This window comes from Lepisma saccharinum, chromosome 27 (assembly GCF_977018435.1).
Source record: "Lepisma saccharinum chromosome 27, izLepSacc3.1, whole genome shotgun sequence".
In the NCBI taxonomy this organism is placed as follows: Eukaryota; Metazoa; Arthropoda; class Insecta; order Zygentoma; family Lepismatidae; genus Lepisma; species Lepisma saccharinum.
The window spans coordinates 55,321,565-55,339,402 of record NC_139255.1 but is presented as its reverse complement, the minus strand read 5'-3'; the positions used below and the strand labels follow the sequence as shown (position 1 = coordinate 55,339,402).

At 36.4% G+C, this 17,838-nt stretch overlaps 1 protein-coding gene across 3 annotated transcripts; it reads left to right on the top strand.

Annotated features, from left to right (window-relative positions):
• The first annotated feature begins 1,472 nt into the window (after positions 1 to 1,472).
• LOC145980049 (programmed cell death protein 6-like) lies at positions 1,473 to 15,264 on the top strand. 3 transcript variants are annotated; one of them, XM_083113034.1, is made up of 5 exons: positions 1,473 to 1,593; positions 4,846 to 4,968; positions 5,380 to 5,486; positions 10,360 to 10,628; positions 13,572 to 15,264. In XM_083113034.1, the coding sequence occupies exons 2-5, from the start codon at positions 4,919 to 4,921 to the stop codon at positions 13,671 to 13,673; spliced, it is 528 nt and encodes a 175-aa protein (XP_082969160.1). In that variant the 5' UTR covers positions 1,473 to 1,593; positions 4,846 to 4,918; the 3' UTR covers positions 13,674 to 15,264. The 3 variants fall into 3 exon arrangements, with proteins under 3 accessions (XP_082969160.1, XP_082969161.1, XP_082969162.1); XM_083113035.1 differs by lacking the exon at positions 1,473 to 1,593 and adding an exon at positions 1,734 to 1,929; XM_083113036.1 differs by lacking the exon at positions 1,473 to 1,593 and adding an exon at positions 1,945 to 1,962.
• Positions 15,265 to 17,838: the final 2,574 nt, after the last annotated feature.

Sequence of the window (17,838 nt, the reverse complement as noted above, 5' to 3'; positions counted from 1 at the left end):
CAGCAAACACACATTCATTTATTTGGAACGGCATTTTAATACAATATTGCAAGCATCAAACGCATTACTTTAACCTGGTTTTATTTTCTGTACCCGCATGCACTCAAATCCTACATACGAAATTACAGTGAAACTGCTAATGCTAATATCAATATAGTACAACATTTTCGGAACACACACGAAAATGACCACCTAATATTCATTTCTACACATATATTTACAAACGTTGCTTTATTTATTGCCGTTCCTGGGATAATTAACAAATCCGCCTTTTTTTGCTGTTATTTGGTAATGCAAAACATGCAGCAAACTTTCGCAATTTACAACAGCTGATCGAGACTGCCATTTTATCAACTATAAAAGTGTAAACACAGATTATACTAGGTGCTGCACGTATCTGTTGGCTGCACAGTGTACTGCTTTTCCATGTTTACCCGGCACTTAACGCGTTAGGCGGAGCCCCGACCGCCACTTTCGTTACACGGGACTTAAAGTGCTAGGTAACGTTAGGCTGACATTGAACAACCGCAAAATGGTGTTAAGTAGACGATAAGACGTTAAGCAGAGATGGTGCAACCGGCCCTTAGACTCATCCAAGCATTAATCTACCCATTGTTCGACTATTGTGATGTTTACGGCCCTCAACTCTCGCAAAAGCTCAGTAAAAAAATACAAATGGTGCAAAATGCCTGCTTCCGATACATTTTTCAAGCAAAAAGATCCGATCATATTCTTCCATTCTTAAATAATAATCAGGTTCTTACCATGGCAAACAGAAGGAAGTTGCACTATCTCTGTTTTATACGCCGCATACTGACAGAAGGTAAACCGCAGTACCTGTTTGAGAAGATGCATTCCCGTAGGGAAATCCATCAGTATGTTACACGTAAGCGGAACAACTTCGATTTACCACGGCCTACAAATCCTCTTTCTCCTTTTCGGCTCCCAAAGCATGGAATGCATTGCCTGCAAATATCGCTAGTGTAAAAAACCCATTATATTTTAAAGGTAAAATAAAAGATCTGATGTTAATGGAACAATGGCAGAGTCGGGGCACATACTGAAGGTATCAAGTCACTCACTATAAGGAATTGTAGTATTGTATTATTATTACTATTGTCTTTTTTATTTCTAGTTACACTTTTCTTTTTGCAACTAATTCCTATGTATTTTTTTCTTTCTTCATTTTTTATTTTTATTATTATTATTTTACGTTTAGCTTACTGCTCCATAAGTTTATAATCATCTCATATGTATTCTCATATTGACAAGGGTTAGGTGGCAGAGCAGCCCTTGGCTGAACCTCGCCAAAGAAAATTTATTATTATTATTATTATTATTTTGCGCCAAAATCCATGAAGTCATCGAGATATAAATTTTCCGCAAGATGCAAAGAAGTGACGTGTAGACACGTCACCTCCTTTGCAGTGCAATTTCTATCCAATCAAGTTTTACCTCGAAGCGTAGCAGCTGACTCACGGCCCATCCTGATGACATGATGACAGTGACAAGGTAAAGCAATTTGTACATCACTCTAGGTCTGGAGACTGAACTGAATTCGTTGTTGTTGTTGTCGTAAGTCAATTTTATTGGGTAAGTGTCCGAGCAAAGATAATTGCTTTTAAATTTAATAAGTATAGAGCCGTTCTATTTCACAGGGCGCAACGATGGAAAGAAAATCAGTCATTGCAACGTCTTTTATCCCGTGGCATTCTGTAAGTGTTTATTGTGACAGCCAGCGAAAGTTGCAAGTTTAGTTACGAATTTACAACCTATAATTATAGGTTCCTATATGATACTACTATCATGTCTTCAAGATTATATATATTCATATATTGTTATTCCACCAGAATGATTGTGTGCAGTGCATGTATGTCTGTATAAAACTGCACGGTTATTCATAACCATTCGATCGTGCCGTACCGTAAGGTACACCAACGAGAATATGGGTTTTTATTAAATGTTAAGTATCCCCGAAACGCCTGAAATTCCTTTATTTTCTTCTTTTTCACATTGGTACTTATGTATTCTGCATTTCTAAGGTTTCTTGAAGGTGCCATTTAGTTTTTTTCACGGAAATAATCTATATTTTTGACGTATGAAGTAAGTTTTTCCCTTCAGTAACACGCTAAATGGCGGTCACAGTTTCACTACCGTAGTCGGCATGCAGTGTTTCCACCCCACTCCACCAAAAAATACCTACATAGCCCCACAAACCATTGACGCATAGCCCCACTAACCATTCATACATAGCCCCATGAACCATTTCCGGTAAGGTTAGGTAGGGTCACGTATAGGTTACAATAGTTAAAAATTGGTTTCGAAAAAAATATGCGTAGCACCCCACACCATTCTCGCATAGCCCCATGAACCATTGACACATAGCACCACGAACCATTGACACATAGCCCCACAAACCATATGCGGAAATGTACCTTCTTCAGTACAAAAACACATGTTTGGAAACATTGACTGGGATTACGTCATCACACACAGGCTACATCCACCTGGAAGTATATGGATGCAAGAGCTTTCGTGCATCGGTCACACATTTATATTGAAAAATATATGATTTACCGGCAAAATTGAATGAACGATGCGAGAAAACACTTCCCCGAACTTCCACAATTCTAGAGAAACTGCATTCAGTAAGTAATTTCTCCTGTACATTTGAAGAAATGTGTTTCGGGGATACTTAAATTTTACTGTTTCTTTCATTATTTCAGACAAGGAATGCTTACAAGGTTAGGTTGGGTTCCAATAGCATAAATACAATGAAAAATGTTTTTCCTGCTACTAAAAGCAATGCATTTCTCCATTCGTTCGTGTCCATATTGTTTACGCAGTTTCTTTCATTATTTCTTCAAGGAATGCCTACAAGGTTAGATTAGGTTTCATTAGCATAAATACAATGACTAATTATTATTTAGGCTAAGAGAACTAAACCTAGCTACCTAACAACATAGGCATTTTTTGCTTTCACTAGATATGTGCAGGAATATGCCTTTTCCTTCGTTGCTACGATTTCAATACCGCCCAACCTGGACACGTTTTTCTGTTGTTTTTTTTAAAGAAAAAAATTTCCACACCTTAGAACTTACTTTTCCCGATTACTAACTACAAAACATTACCAAGAAATTATGAACCGCATTCCTCCTAAGCAGCCCATATTCTGCAGTCTTACCAAAATATGTTAATTAACTAAGCCCAAGTCCCTTTTTGGGTAAAAATGTCAAAGCCGGGAATCGGATTTCTTCAAATTTACAGGAGAAAGTACTTACGGAATTGAGTTTCTGTGTAATTTCGGAAGGTCGTAGAAGTGTTTTCTCGCATTTTTCAATGTATTTGGCTGCTAATTCATGTATTTTTCTATAATAATGTCCGTTCGATGCACGAAAGCTGTTGCTTGCATTTCCACCCATGTATTTGAACCGGATGTTGCGAGCATCTGATGACGTAATCCCCGGTAAGTGTTTCCAAACACACAGTTTTTTCACTATATTGCCCAACCTAAAGCAACCTAACCTAACCTTACCTTGATTGTGCATGGGGCTATCGTGAATGGTTTTTGGGGCTATTCGTGGATGGTTATACAATCCAGAATGTTTTTTGGGGCTATGCGGGAATTTTTCTGTTAAGAAGGTTGAAACACTGCTTTGCCGTTTGAAAAACAACGCTAGTCAAAATTTGCCCACCATTTTTGCATGTTCAGGAAGCGAGAAAAGAACGAACAATAATTATTCGATATGTCAAAAATAGATAGTAATTTCATTAAAAAAAGTGAAATCCCTGGTTAAATTCGCAATGCAGAATAAGTAAGTACGAATGTCAACAATTACAGAATAAACGAGTTACAGCCGATTCCCGGCTTTTTTTGTTCTTTTGCGATTTCATCGTGCTACGAATGCAATTTTAACATGGTTCGATTTCGATTTACTTCTTTTGACACATACTGCGGAGTTTTAGCGATTACTTAAGATTTTGTTCAATATATGCTTTCGTAGTTAGGTTAGGCAGGCCAGGTTTGGTTCTCTTAGCATTAAAATAAAGTCCCTAAATACATTCTATCAAGGTTCCGATTTACTTCTACATTAATCCCCACTAGTCTACGATACTTACAGTCGCTTGTCAATGGAAGATACATTGTCCATGGGATGTGCGCAGGCTTGCGTAGGGTAAATTTTACATTGTTTTTTTTTTCAACATAAATACTTTTTTTCGAAATCCAAACAGTGCTCATTACATGGTGGCTCATGCCTTTTAATATGAATAAAGCCTTAAAGATTTTTTTTCCTTTTCAAATTTTAGTGACCTATCTTGATTTTTGTATTTTGTTATAGGATGCATGACCATGGAGATTAGGTACGCACAGGAGATGTACTATGTAGAAATTTCAGCGAAAAATACAGACTTCACTAGGACTCGAACATGGTTCTTTGTCGTACTGTGCCATTGCTCTACTACTGAGCCACATTTCCTATGTGTGCCTAATCTTCATGAATTCACATCTACACTGGTAGGAATCAGACAACTTGGATGTCTATAGTGTTTCAAAGGCAACATATTCCATTGTGGTAGCACTAGCAGAGACTAACACAGGTAAAGCAGTGGTAGCGAATAATCAGGTGAATCCAGGCCAGCTCGGTAGCTCAATCGCACAGTATGCCAGAGACCTTCGAGTCCTGGTCGAACCTGTATTTTTCGCTGATATTTCTACATAATGCAATACAGTTTTCTTAGGTTAGGATTTTTCACATATTTCGTGGAGTGATTTATTTGCATTGTTATTAATAGCTACGTAAACTAACACAATTATATAATTACGCTAATTATATATTTCAACAGATATATTCCATGTTGCAATCACTGAAGTAGTTTTGAGTGGGACAAAATTTCTGTTGCACAGTTGGGAAGGAAAATGGCTGATGCACCAGCAACACAAGAGTTTCTATGGAATGTATTTCAAAGGTAAGAGTAATTGAATAATGTGTTTGAATTAACAAAATAACGGATCTTTATATTTTAAATTTATTTGATGATATGTAAGATTTCATCTTTTGTCAGGTGCTGCAAAAGGTGACTGTTACTTGTTCTTACTTGAACAGTAACTTACTGTTTAGTTAAATACAAAATTAAAACTCTCTGGCACATCACAAAAGTTACACATTCATACCCTGAATAGAAAAGGTAGTCTCATTTACTTGTGCAATTTTTTATAAAATGTTTGTGTAAAATTAACAAAACTGAAACTAAACACGTTGTAATTTTATTTGTAACTAATGATAGTGGATAAATGTAAATTGTGAATTGTTGAAGGAGAGAAATTTTGCATTGGAAGATAAAATGTCTGATTAATGAAGTTACTTTTAATTATTTTAGGGTTGACAGGGATCGGAGTGGGTATATATCTGCGGATGAACTGCAAACTGCTCTTTCCAATGGCTCCTGGACTCCTTTCAACCCAGAGACTGTGAGGCTTATGATAGGTAAGATAAACCAGGTGCTTGATATATAAATATATATACACACACACATACATAGATAGATATACATTAGTGCCGAGCGAATATGATGTATCAGTATTGAAAAGATTTATTGAATTTTAGGCTCAAGTTCCGCTTGTTTAATTCCGAATTTATCATTTCGCACAGGCATTTTCACATGGTTTGATTTCTAATACTGGACCACTAGACATTCCAGTGTTACATATGCGACATTCACATGCATAATATCGGGTTCTAGACATACAGTTGGATTAAAATATTCATAATGAATTGATTCCATACAGTTATGAAGTACTTCGTAGTGTCGGTTAACAAATGAAAAAAATTAAGTATGATCTCATAGCTTGAATGCATGAGAAGCATTAATGTGTGTGATGCTTTAAAAATGTAGCAAAGTTTGACTTCATTTGTGTGTGAATCATATAGGCTACAGATTCTAATAATTTATGTTGGTGAAATATATAAATTATGCATTCGCAAACATTTCAACCTAAATGCAATTAAAAACAGTAATATTTTTTTAAAATATAGAGCACAGTGTCTGTCTTTTAATCTGTGTGTGTTTTCTGAATCATGTGTATCATTAAACGAGAAAAATAAACATGTTTTGCAATGTTGCTAGTTGAATTTTAAAATGATAAGATTCTGCCATATGTTGAAATGTATTGCTTAGTTATTCATGATCTACCCAGTTGAGATTTTTTTTTAGTATGGCCACTCAGGTGCAGTAATTAATTACTTTTAATTCAATCTTGTATTATTTAATTATTTAGATGTTTTAAGGTAGAATTTCAAATTGTGTATCTTTATCTTGGTTGCATTCATGGCTTTCTTAGCCTGTATTTATGGGAGAGGGGGCAGACCCTGGCTCCTGAGAAAAGGGGACTGTTGCCTGAATTATTTTTAGTTTTGTCTACCCCTGTGCTTCGATTCCAGATGTCTCGGACTTGAATCCCTGCTTGTCCATGAGTTTTCCTTGATCATCACACCCTTATCTTTGTGGTTGGCCAAAAGAAGCAGAAAAGCAAGGTAAAACATACCAAATTAATCTGTCAATGACTGTCAGCTATTGGTATTGGTAAATCCGTCATATCAGCACTAATTTTATACCAGGTGTCCCAGAAGTCGCCGAACCCGGTGTTTACGACTGTATAACTGAAAAGCTAAACGGAATGAGAAGAAACGCTTTCTTCGAAGATAAGGCCCTGTATGTTGAGAAAATTATGTGATGCAAACATATGGAATATCATGCATGATTTAATAGTAAATAATTAAAATGTTGCCAGAAACGAAAAAAATAATTGCAAATCATATTTATTGACACACACAACTCACTGAGGTAAATTATTGCAACATTTTTCAATAACATCAAACAATCTACAAGGGTCGTTCAAGGTTGACTGGGACTTTTATTTCTAGACAGGAAATATACATACATAGAAGCACCAAACTATGTCAGTTTTTCAAAGTATTCCCCCTGAACATCCAGACACCGTTGCCGTCGTTGTGGAAGTTCCTTGATTCCTTTGGCGTAGAAAAAAGTAGGTTGGTGTCGTAACCACTGCAGGACAGCGTTCTTGAGTTCCTCATCTGTCTGGAAGTGCGTTTCGCCCTAATGCTCTTTAAGTGCCCCAAACAAGTGGAAATCACTGAGGCATAAATCTGGACTGTAAGGACTGTTTGGTAAAACCTCCCAGTGCACGCTGGCCAGTGTTGTTTGAGTCAAATGGACCGTGTGGCGCCTGGCATTGCCATGGAGAAGAATGACGTGTTTCGACAACATTCCAGGTCTTTTCTTCCAAACAGCCCCACGTACAGCACCGTGAAGCAGTGTTGAGTAATACTTGGCATTAATTGTGGCACCCTTCTCCACAAAATCCACATGGATAACACCTTTCATGTTCCAGAAGACTGTTCCCAAAATCTTACCGGCAGACGGCAGCGCTTTGCTTTTCTTGGGTGGAGGGGAACTTTTATGACACCATTCGTACACTCTTGCCCGTGACAGTGTTTGTTCACCATACTGTGCTTGCAGTCTACGCTAAATTTGAGCAGGTTTCACCTTCTCCTTCACGAGAAATTTCATTATACACCGCTGTTCCACAGCAACAGATACACTACTTGCTGCCATCTTTGTTTACACTACTGCGCATGCGCCAAATGTGTCGGAAAGGATCATGGTTACTCACAAGGAATCATGGTCTGTCCTGCCCTAGTAATGCAGCGCTACATTGATTCATTAATATTTTACACACGAAAGTCCTGGTCAACCTTGAACAACCCTTGTAGATGGAATTCTATTAAATTTACAGAAAAAGTACGTTGAAGAAGTCTTACAATAAATGCACAAGGGCATGAATGAGCTATTCCCAAATTCCATGTTTTTGCAATATTACGAACCACACTGGCAACACTGTTGCTGGCAAGTGTCACTGACAGACATGTTTCACCTCTGGCTATCACACTAAGGCACTTTTAATGAAAAAGGAGAAAGTTGGTTACTTTAGAAAATTTTCGATAACCTTCATACACCTTTGCAAACCCTGAAATGTCAGTATTACAGCCAATGTTCAAAGTGTCCACCATTTTCTTGGATACATAAGTTTTATCATGTTTTGAGATACCTTTCTGAGGGTTACAGCACCGATATTCTCAATTTCCTCTATAATTTATAGTTTCAGATCGTCCAATGTCCTGGGTTTATTTCGGTATACTTTGTACTTTAAGTAACCTCACAGGAAGTAATCTGCAGATGGCAAATCTGGGGAATGATTGGGCCATAAATCTTTGGAGATTAGACGATCGCCAAAAAATTCTCTCAGCATACCAAGAGATTCGTTGGCTGTATGGCACGTTGCTCCATCTTCTTGTAGCCAAGCATCACGTTTGCCTTCTTCCAGGAGAGCATTATGAGATCCCTGTACACAATGGTATCTACTGTTGTTTCAAATAATAACGGTCCCACAAGACAACGTCTCTATATTGCGCACTGTACCCCTATTTTTTGGGAATGCAATGGTAGTTCATGCAAGTGATGTGGGTTTGCTGTGGCCCAATATCTGGAATTTTGGATGTTTGCGTACCCATCCAATTGAAACCAAGCTTCGTTGCTAAAAAAGACTTTATTCATACATTGACACCACTTCTTCTGATGAATGATTGGAACCAACAATAGTAACGCAACCATGCTGGGAAATCCACCTCTTTCAATTCGTGGACAACATGAACTCTATATGGGTACCATTCCAATTTTCATATAGCCCTGTGAGCAGTTGACTTGTGTAATGCACATCCTGTGGCAAGCTTCCTAACTAGCTTTTTTGGCGGTGCCACAATTTTTTCTTCAACATGCTGCAGAAGATCAGCTCCTAAAACAGAAGGGTGGCCTGTCACTTACTGACCCAGTTTGGCGAAACCTTTTCACAAGACAAAAAATTGGACTTCTGTGGGAAGGGAGATGTCGGGAAGATGGCACTGAATGCTTCTCGTACGCCAGAATGTTCACAAATATTGTTCAACAATATACACTCTTTCCTCTATAGAGAATGGCATTTCGAAAATACAGTTCAGTACAGAGAAAACACAATCCACTATTACACAACAGCAACCAGCTAACTGGATAACCACCTATTGCAGGCACAGGAAACAACGTAATTCACTACTAACATTTCAGGGTTGCAAGGTTTTGAAGATTATCATTTTTTTTCTAAAATAACCAACTTTCTCCTATTTCGTTAAAAGTGTCTTAATCTGATAGCCAGAGGTGAAACATGTCTGTCAGTGACACTTGCCAGCAACAGTGTTGCCAGTGTGGTTTGTAATCTTGCAAAAACATGGAATTTGGGAATAGCTCATTCATGCCCTTGTGCAATGTTTGTAAGACTTCATCAATGTACTTTTTCTGTCAAATTCAATAGAATTCCATCTAGATTGTTTGGTATTCCAATAAATATTCCAATAATTTACATCAGTGCGGCGTAGGTTCGAATCCGGCTCTGGTCGGATTTTATTCGGCCTACGTATAGGGCCGGTGGCAACCCACCATCGTGAGGAAATTGGGAAGCTCCGAGTGAGTGAGCATAACCTGGTCGAGAAGACCTACAACGGCTGGGGGTTCGTCGGGCTGATCACCCGTCACCCCAACACTGGTCTGAGACCTCCACGCTATAACAGGTGACGGCGGAACAGTGTGGGAGGGAGACCAGCAGTCGGTAGGTAAGCCAAGGCCCGCCAAGGTGCTGTAGAGCTGTGGGGTTATGGTTATGTTCTGTGTCAATAAATATGATTTGCAATTTTTTTTTTTTTTTTTTAGTTTCTGGTCACATTCTAATTATTTATTATTAAATCATGCATGATACTCCATATGTTTGTATCACATAATTTTCTCAACATACAGGGTCTTATCTTCGAAGAAAGCGTTTCTTCTCATTCCGTTTAGCTTTTCAGTTATACAGTTGAATGGCTTATTGCAGAAAGGGACCTGAGTCACTTTTGCACAATTCTGAGAAAAACAAGAAAAATCGTATAATATTGAGAGTGTAAGAAAGAAATGTGCTGTTGTTGGCTCAAATTTTTAGCATAATGAATAGTTAATTTTGCAACCCTCAATGCACCCTCCTGCAGTATGCTGCTAGAGACAGAGGAGATGAAAAAGTTGTGACTCCGATACCTCAAAAATGTGACTCAGGTCCCTTTCTGCAATAAGCCATTCAGTTGTAAACACCAGGTTCGGCAACTTCTGAAACACACTGTATAAGCCCATCCAGAACACACACACACACATACATATTTCGATGAATAATTCTACATGTTATTTTCTGAATAAAACTATTGAGCATTACTACTTTTTTCACAGGGATGTTTGACAAGCAGAATCTGGGCAAGATCAACTTCCAGGATTTTGGTGCTTTGTGGAAATATGTTCAAGACTGGCAACGCTGCTTCAGGAGCTTTGATCGGGACAATTCTGGAAACATTGATAAATCTGAGTTTTCTTCTGCACTTACTACATTCGGGTATAGGTTGTCTGATCAGATGGTGACTTTACTAATGAGAAAGTTTGACAGAAAAGGGCAAGGAGTGATATTCTTTGATGATTTCATACAGTGTAGCGTTTCACTACATGTAAGTATCATGTATTTTAAAGGCTTTACATGTTTATTGTTTTAAATTCAAAATATAGTTTGCTTCTTTTTTCATCACAAAAAGTTGTCTTATTCAAATCTTAAATCCAAAGCAATTCTTAGTTAATGTTTCATGTTTTGCATGGTCATTATACCAATTTGGACTAAAGTATATCTCTTATTCGTATTTACTTGTATTCACATCTGCTGTGCAATTCACAATGATATCAGCCGACATGCATGACAGGCAGGAACATAGCCAGGGGGAGGGCTAATGGGGCTGAAGTCCCCCCCCCCCCGAAATCCTACAAATATCTAATTTAAATAGTTATAGTGGTATTTAATTTTACTTCCTTAGCAGGATTAAACATAGATTGAAAAAAGTGTAGTGTATAATAGAGGGATCCAGGTTGTGTTTTTATATTCTACCCTTTAATCCAAATAATAAATGGATCCACAGCTTCCAAAATTTAGAGTTTTCATTGTGACAGGTCACACAATATAAACTTTGAGTAAAAACAAGTACACTAACTGTATAAAATGTAAGAAAAATAGTGAGCAACAGTTTTGTTGGATATTCACTCATACGGTGGATCGAATAGAAAAGTCTCTCCATTTATGTAATAATATCAACAATAACTTTGGATTAAAATTGGTTTATTTTAATGACTTATAATAGTTATTATTGTAAAATGACAATCATAGCCCGTGCTGATTAGGGATAAGCTCCCCCACCCCCACCCCCGAAATAGAAACCTGGCTACGGGCCTGATGGCAGATGCTCATCACATGGTACTACATCACCAGGAACCCCAGATTCAAATCCCAGCCTGGGCAGGGTGGTGGTCTTTGCGAGTGTCCCTTCATCAATTTCACCATCGTCACAATTAGCCAAAAGTGGCAGAGAAGCGACACTAAATAACAAAGATGAAATCTGAAAAATATCCAGAATATAAGTGATTTTGTAAACTTGGTTGTAGTCTTGAAGTTATCTACAAGAAAATATTGCATTATTGAACGTGGGTTAAATTCCTGGGTAGCGTGTATATTTATTTTTTCTTCATCTGCTTCAGATTTTTGCAGCTTGCCTGTGTAACACCAAAATTTATCTTCTTCAATTAACCAGCGTGATTCCTAGGGAGTGAATTTTTGCCTGTTTGCTCGATAATGCATTTTTTTAATGCTTATAATATGCATATTTTAAAGGTTAGGCACCTGTTTTGCATAATCATGCCTAAAAGTGCTTTTTTGGGGGATATTTTTAACTACTTTGACTTTCTCCACAGAAGGTAATTTTTTTTATTTTGTGTCCCAACCTCTCCATTCAAGAAGTATGAAGAGTCGCTGTTAGCATGATAAAAGTATGCACCAGTGAAACAGAAAGTAAAATTCATGTGGTTATTAATGTGTCTGACAAATTTACAATTCATGATGGGTTAAAACAAGGAGATGCATTATCTCCATTGCCCTTTAATTTTGCCTTAGAATATGCTGTTAGGAAGGTAAAAGAAACTAAAGAAGGACTAAAATTAAATGGTGTGACTCAGTTGTTAGCATACGCAGATGATGTAGACTTATTAGGGGATGATATAAATACAATTAAGAATAATGCTAAAATATTTATCAAAACTGCTAAAGAGATAGGTTTGGAAGTTAACAAAGAGAAAACTAAATATATGCTTACAGGCCGAAACCAAGTGTTAGGTAATAATCAAAATCTAATTATTGATAACAACTCCTTTGAACCAGTTTCCAAATTCAAATACTTAGGAGTAATATTAAAAAGTGAAAATTATATTAAAGAGGAAATAAAAAGTAGGCTTAATTCAGGAAATGCATGTTACTTCTCTCTTCATAAACTTTTGTCTTCTCGTTTAATATCTAAGAAACTAAAAGTTAAAATATACAAAACAGTAATTTTGCCTGTAGTATTATATGGGTGTGAAACTTGGTCCCTTACATTGAAAGAGGAACATAAATTGAAAGTATTTGAAAATAAGATCCTTAGGAAAATATTTGGACCTAAAAGGGATGAGGAGACAGGTGAGTGGAGAAGGTTACATAATTTGTATTCATGTCCAGATATTATTAGAATGATTAAATCAAGAAGACTTAGGTGGGCAGGCCATGTGGCACGAATGGGAGAGGAAAGAGGAGTTTACAGGATTCTTGTTGGGAAACCTGATGGTAAGAGACCTATAGGAAGGCCAAGACGAACACTGAGGGACAACGTTGAGATGGACCTAAAGGAAATCGGTCGAGATGGAAAAGAGTATATAGATCTTGCTCAAGATAGGGACAGATGGAAGGCCTGTGTTGCTGCAGCCATGAACCTTTGGGTTTAAGAAGGCTAGAGAGTTAGTTAGTTGAAGAGTCGCTGTAGTCTAGTCTGTAGGATGTCTAACTGCCATGTGAGAGATCCGGGTTCGATTCCTGGGGTGGGTGATTTAAGGTCTGAATTTTTCCAGCCTTGTCCCTGCATAAAGCGACTTTGGAGCTCACCCAGCCTCAAACCAATGAATACTTGGGGGCTAAAAGTGGCCGTAGTGTAGTGTTGAGCACATCATCTTCAAAATGGCTGTCATTGCAGAATGTGTACCCTCACAACCCCCTATGTGTGTCTCATGGCATGGGGCAAAGTGCATGGGGAACTTTACCTTTTTAACTTATGGTATTCCTGATTTGTTCAGATATTTTCAATTTGTATTTGTACCTTGTCATACACTTTTCTCTTTTTATATGTAATTGGTAGATGGTTGAATAATTTAATTGCCATATGTTCTGGTCTTTTTTGAGCTAGCGTCAGTCTGGTGAAGTATGGTGCAATGACATAAAATCGAAGCTCGAACCACAGTTCTTTACACACACATGTCTCAGCCAAATGTCGAAGATTAATTATGCTGTGAATAAAATGTAATTAAGACACTTTTTTTTTTTTTTTCAGACATTGACATCTGCATTTCGCCAGTTTGATACGGACAATGATGGCATAATACAGTTGCACTACGACCAGTTTCTCATGATGGTGTACAGTTTGAAGGTGTGATGTGAATTCTTTTGAGAACAGTGTGGTTTGTTGAGAAACTAATGGCTGGGATATAAGACCTCATTAGTTGTTAAGCTTACAATATGCTACGTTAAGTACAGAATGCTGTTAAGAGTGCCTGTGTGTGTGTGTTACTCGATTAAACAGTTTTGCATAGTTACTTTTTATTGCATACATTTGCAAGCATTGCGGTCGAAAACTAAAAGACATTGCCATTTTTAATTTTGTCAATTTTGCTTCTTAATTTTCAGAATTTCCAAATCAATTTGTAAAACCAAATTTTACAAGTAACACAAATATAAATAATAGTTCATTGAAGAAAATAGTAGTTATTTTTTAGTATGTATATTAATGTGATTCTGATATATATATAAATATAATGCCAGATCATATATATAACAAAAAAATGGTGATTTATAGCAACAAAACACATTCATCATGGTGTATTTAAAGGGCTTAGGCCTAAATACACTATACAGTACAGTATAGGGGCTGTGTTTTTTTACAAACTTGTTGCTGAATGTTGTTCGACTTCAAAAATTTGTGTGTTGGCTTAAAGCAAGGGGTGTTCGTTACGGAGCAATATGACGAATGTGATTGTTTCAAGTACAGATTTAGAAAAATTATACTGAAGTTGTGCTAAGATCTACGAAAGATACTATGTATTTGGAAAGTTGTGATCCTTGGTATCGATATTTCAGAAACCCACACCAATTCACCACAAATGAAAGTATTGAGGAAGTGGACATAAAATAAAGTAGAAGAAATACCGAAGTAAGGTCAGAATACTACAGTGTTTGCTAATATACAGGGTGGGCCAAAAGTAGGTATACATTATCCTATCACAAATATACTATATGCCTACTTTTGTGCCACGCTGTATATATTTGAATTCTAGTTTTACATTTGTTATTACAAATTAATGTAATATGTAATTAGTGCTGTGCTATATGATTCGTTAGCCAACATATTACACCTAGTATCAATTTCTAAATAGGGTTCAAACACCTGAGAGTACTCTTACAGCAATCTTCTACCTCTTTCCTTTAATATGATGTTATTTTTTGTAATACAATTTAAAAATATAATGTGGTGCTAAAACTATATGATTGTACTCTAAAAATATTTTTTCTTATACAAAGGTATGTTCTAGTGAAGTTTACAGTGAACTGTATAAGATTAACGTGGAATTAATTACTATACATATTGGAAATGTACACAAACCACAATATATAAGCAGAATGAATATTATAAACTAAAATTGTTACCTTCTTTCATGATATCAAGTGGTGTGTTATAACTTAAATAACATTCCACAGTGATAACTTTTTAAAAATGTATTTTTCTTCCATGTGATGGCAAATTTTTCATGAGGTGTGTGATGGGGAGAATATTGTTACCTTCATATCGTTACAAATTGAAGTGTTAACATATTGTAGATTGGTGCATATTACTCACGTTTAAATGAAATGAACAAGGTTAAATTGCATTAAGATAAGTTCAACACTACTTACATGAGTGAGTATGAAGATTTTTTGGAACAACATTTCAGGGTCCTACTGCCCCCTTCATCAGGTTCGTAAATATTTTCCTAAGCACGTTTCCGTGTCACTATGTTCAGTGCTTAGGAAAATATTTACGAACCTGATGAAGGGGGCAGTAGGACCCTGAAACGTTGTTCCAAAAAAGCTTCATAATCACTCAAGTAAGTATCTTAATACAATTTAACGCTGTTTATTTAAATTGAAGTTTTGTTATCTGAATTAAGATATTTGTGAAACAATTCGCATTTGATAGTCTCTTCTACTCTGACATGTCTTCATAGTTGACATTTCAAGTGTGATAAAAAGTACATCCTGTAGATCAATGAAGATGCTTATTTACTCTATTTTTGTAATGTTGCCTTGAATTGTTTTGTGTTTATATTAAAATTATTTTTCATCAGTGTGTGCCTCTTTTTATTTAAAGATTGTTTAAAATGCACAGCCTGTATTGGAAAGCATGTTACTTGATTTTTAATTACCCTAAAACTGGGTTAAAAATAACTTCAAAGACATTATATGTTGTGGATGTTATATGATATACAGAGCCGCTCCGGCTCCCTGGCTTTTTCTATAGACTCCCTGTTAAAGGCATGTTAGAAATTGGCCGGAGTCACCTGCCCCCAAATGAGCCCCAAACTTTTAAATTTGAAGAGATCCGTTTCCAGGATACGGAAAACTTACCTGAATTTCACACAAAACACCTTCCTGATGTTAGACAATACTACAGGAACTTATAACGGTAAGTAGTTTCTTCTGTAGAAATGAAGAAATCTGGGTAACACTTTACTATACCGGAGACGGATTTCTTCACATTTACAGGAGAAAGTACTTACGCAAATCATTTTCTGTAGCGTTGTTGATGTTCGGGAATGTAGTTTTGATTCACTTTAATGTGAATACATGTGGTTTTCTACGAAAATCTATTTCCGACGCGTTATTGCTGCTGCCGCCATTTGCTTTCTGTACGGGAACACAATACGCTCTCGTATTGTCCGTATATGCTAAATTGAACGAAAGGAGTGCTAATGGAACCTAACCTAACCTAGTAGGCATACCTCGTCCCCGTGATGGTTTGTGGGGCTATCGTGAATTTTTGGGCTAACGTCAATGGTTTTTGGGGCTACCCGTGGATGGTTTGTTGGAAATAAGGAACAACAGTAAGTACTTGTTAATGTAAGAAATAGACATTATTTTCGTTAGAAATGCATTATTTCACCTAAAGAAATGTAGAATAGTACGTTAGCAATGTAAAAAATTGCAAAATAAATCATCGATAGGTGTCTCCGGTATAGTAAAGTAGTATCGAAATCTGTCCAACGCATAGTAAACAAGTACCATATTAATTACATGAATGCAGAATTTGTAACTATTATATTTCTTTATTTAACACAAAAAAATGTTCATTGTTATTTATATGTCCATTTTATTGGTCATACGTTGTCTGAAATTGTGCAGTTTAAAGTGCACGTCTTAAACACATTTCCTTTCCAGTCACAGTAAAAGATATTCACTTACTTCTTCACGCTATGTTCCAGTTTACAAGAATTATGTGCTCGATATACATGACGTGACAGAAATACATTGTACATCAATAGAATTTTACGATTTTGTTCAATTTTATTAGTATATTTCACAAATACATTGTGGATAATTTTGTACCTTTCTACTCGGTAATGGATGTTGTATTTTCGCTTTGTCGATTATTTCTGTCAAAAATAGGAAGATCTTTTTGATTATTGCGATGTAGTTAATGAACTAATTATATAAAAACGTGTACTTGTGTCACCAGCATTTAAGGTATTTAGAAATGTAGGCAAGTTGCTAAAGTGAAAATTTACTATGTAAAGAATAACAAATATTACATTTGCATTGTCAGTCATCGTGATTTCATATAACACATTTGATTGATTTACATTTATGCTCTGTGGAAAAGTAGAAGAGTGAGATATTATCTCAACCTGTTCTAAATATCACAAGCACAAGGGAAAAATATAATTATCAACTTGTATGTCAGCGAATATTTGCATGACACGATTTCAGTACATGTCCAGGTACAGTTAGAAGTAAACTGTCGTTATTAGGGATGAATGAAAAACGCTGATATATATTAAAACTTACGCCTTATCCTGAAAAGTAACTTTGCTATCTTGTCTCTTGGTTTTTACCATTATCTAGCATGCTTACCAAAAAGGAATATAATTATAAGCACTTTAGAATACGATATTCTTTTAACAATAATCTCCTGATAGAGCATGACGTTTTTTGTATTCTCTTGCTTTTTGCTTTGGGCTTCTTAATTAAAGTAAGTTGCTTGCATGTTGCAATAATATTCTCAACGAGTTCCATTTTCCGTGTGATTGAAAATCCCTTTTCATAGGCTTGAATTACTGTTAGGTTATTTAAGATTGGTATTCTTAGCATTTAGGTATTGTGAATAGGTTAGGCTAGATGTTTGTTGCATTACAATTTGTACACTTTCTGTCTTTGCTTGCACGTTAAGATTTTGATGCGAAAAATTATTTTTTAAAAAACGTTTCCTACAACCAAATCACAGGAATAGTGCAAAAAAAAAGGTAAGGTGTTCCCCTGTGCATAGCACCAAGCCATGATGGCGTATAGGG

Excerpts from the sequence above, each read along its gene's own strand:
- LOC145980049 (XM_083113034.1), top strand. The coding sequence starts at position 4,919 with ATGGCTGATGCACCAGCAACACAAGAGTTTCTATGGAATGTATTTCAA. Across the intron at positions 5,487-10,359 it reads GACTGTGAGGCTTATGATAG|GGATGTTTGACAAGCAGAAT; the intron begins GTAAGATAAACC and ends CTTTTTTCACAG. Across the intron at positions 10,629-13,571 it reads AGTGTAGCGTTTCACTACAT|ACATTGACATCTGCATTTCG; the intron begins GTAAGTATCATG and ends TTTTTTTTTCAG.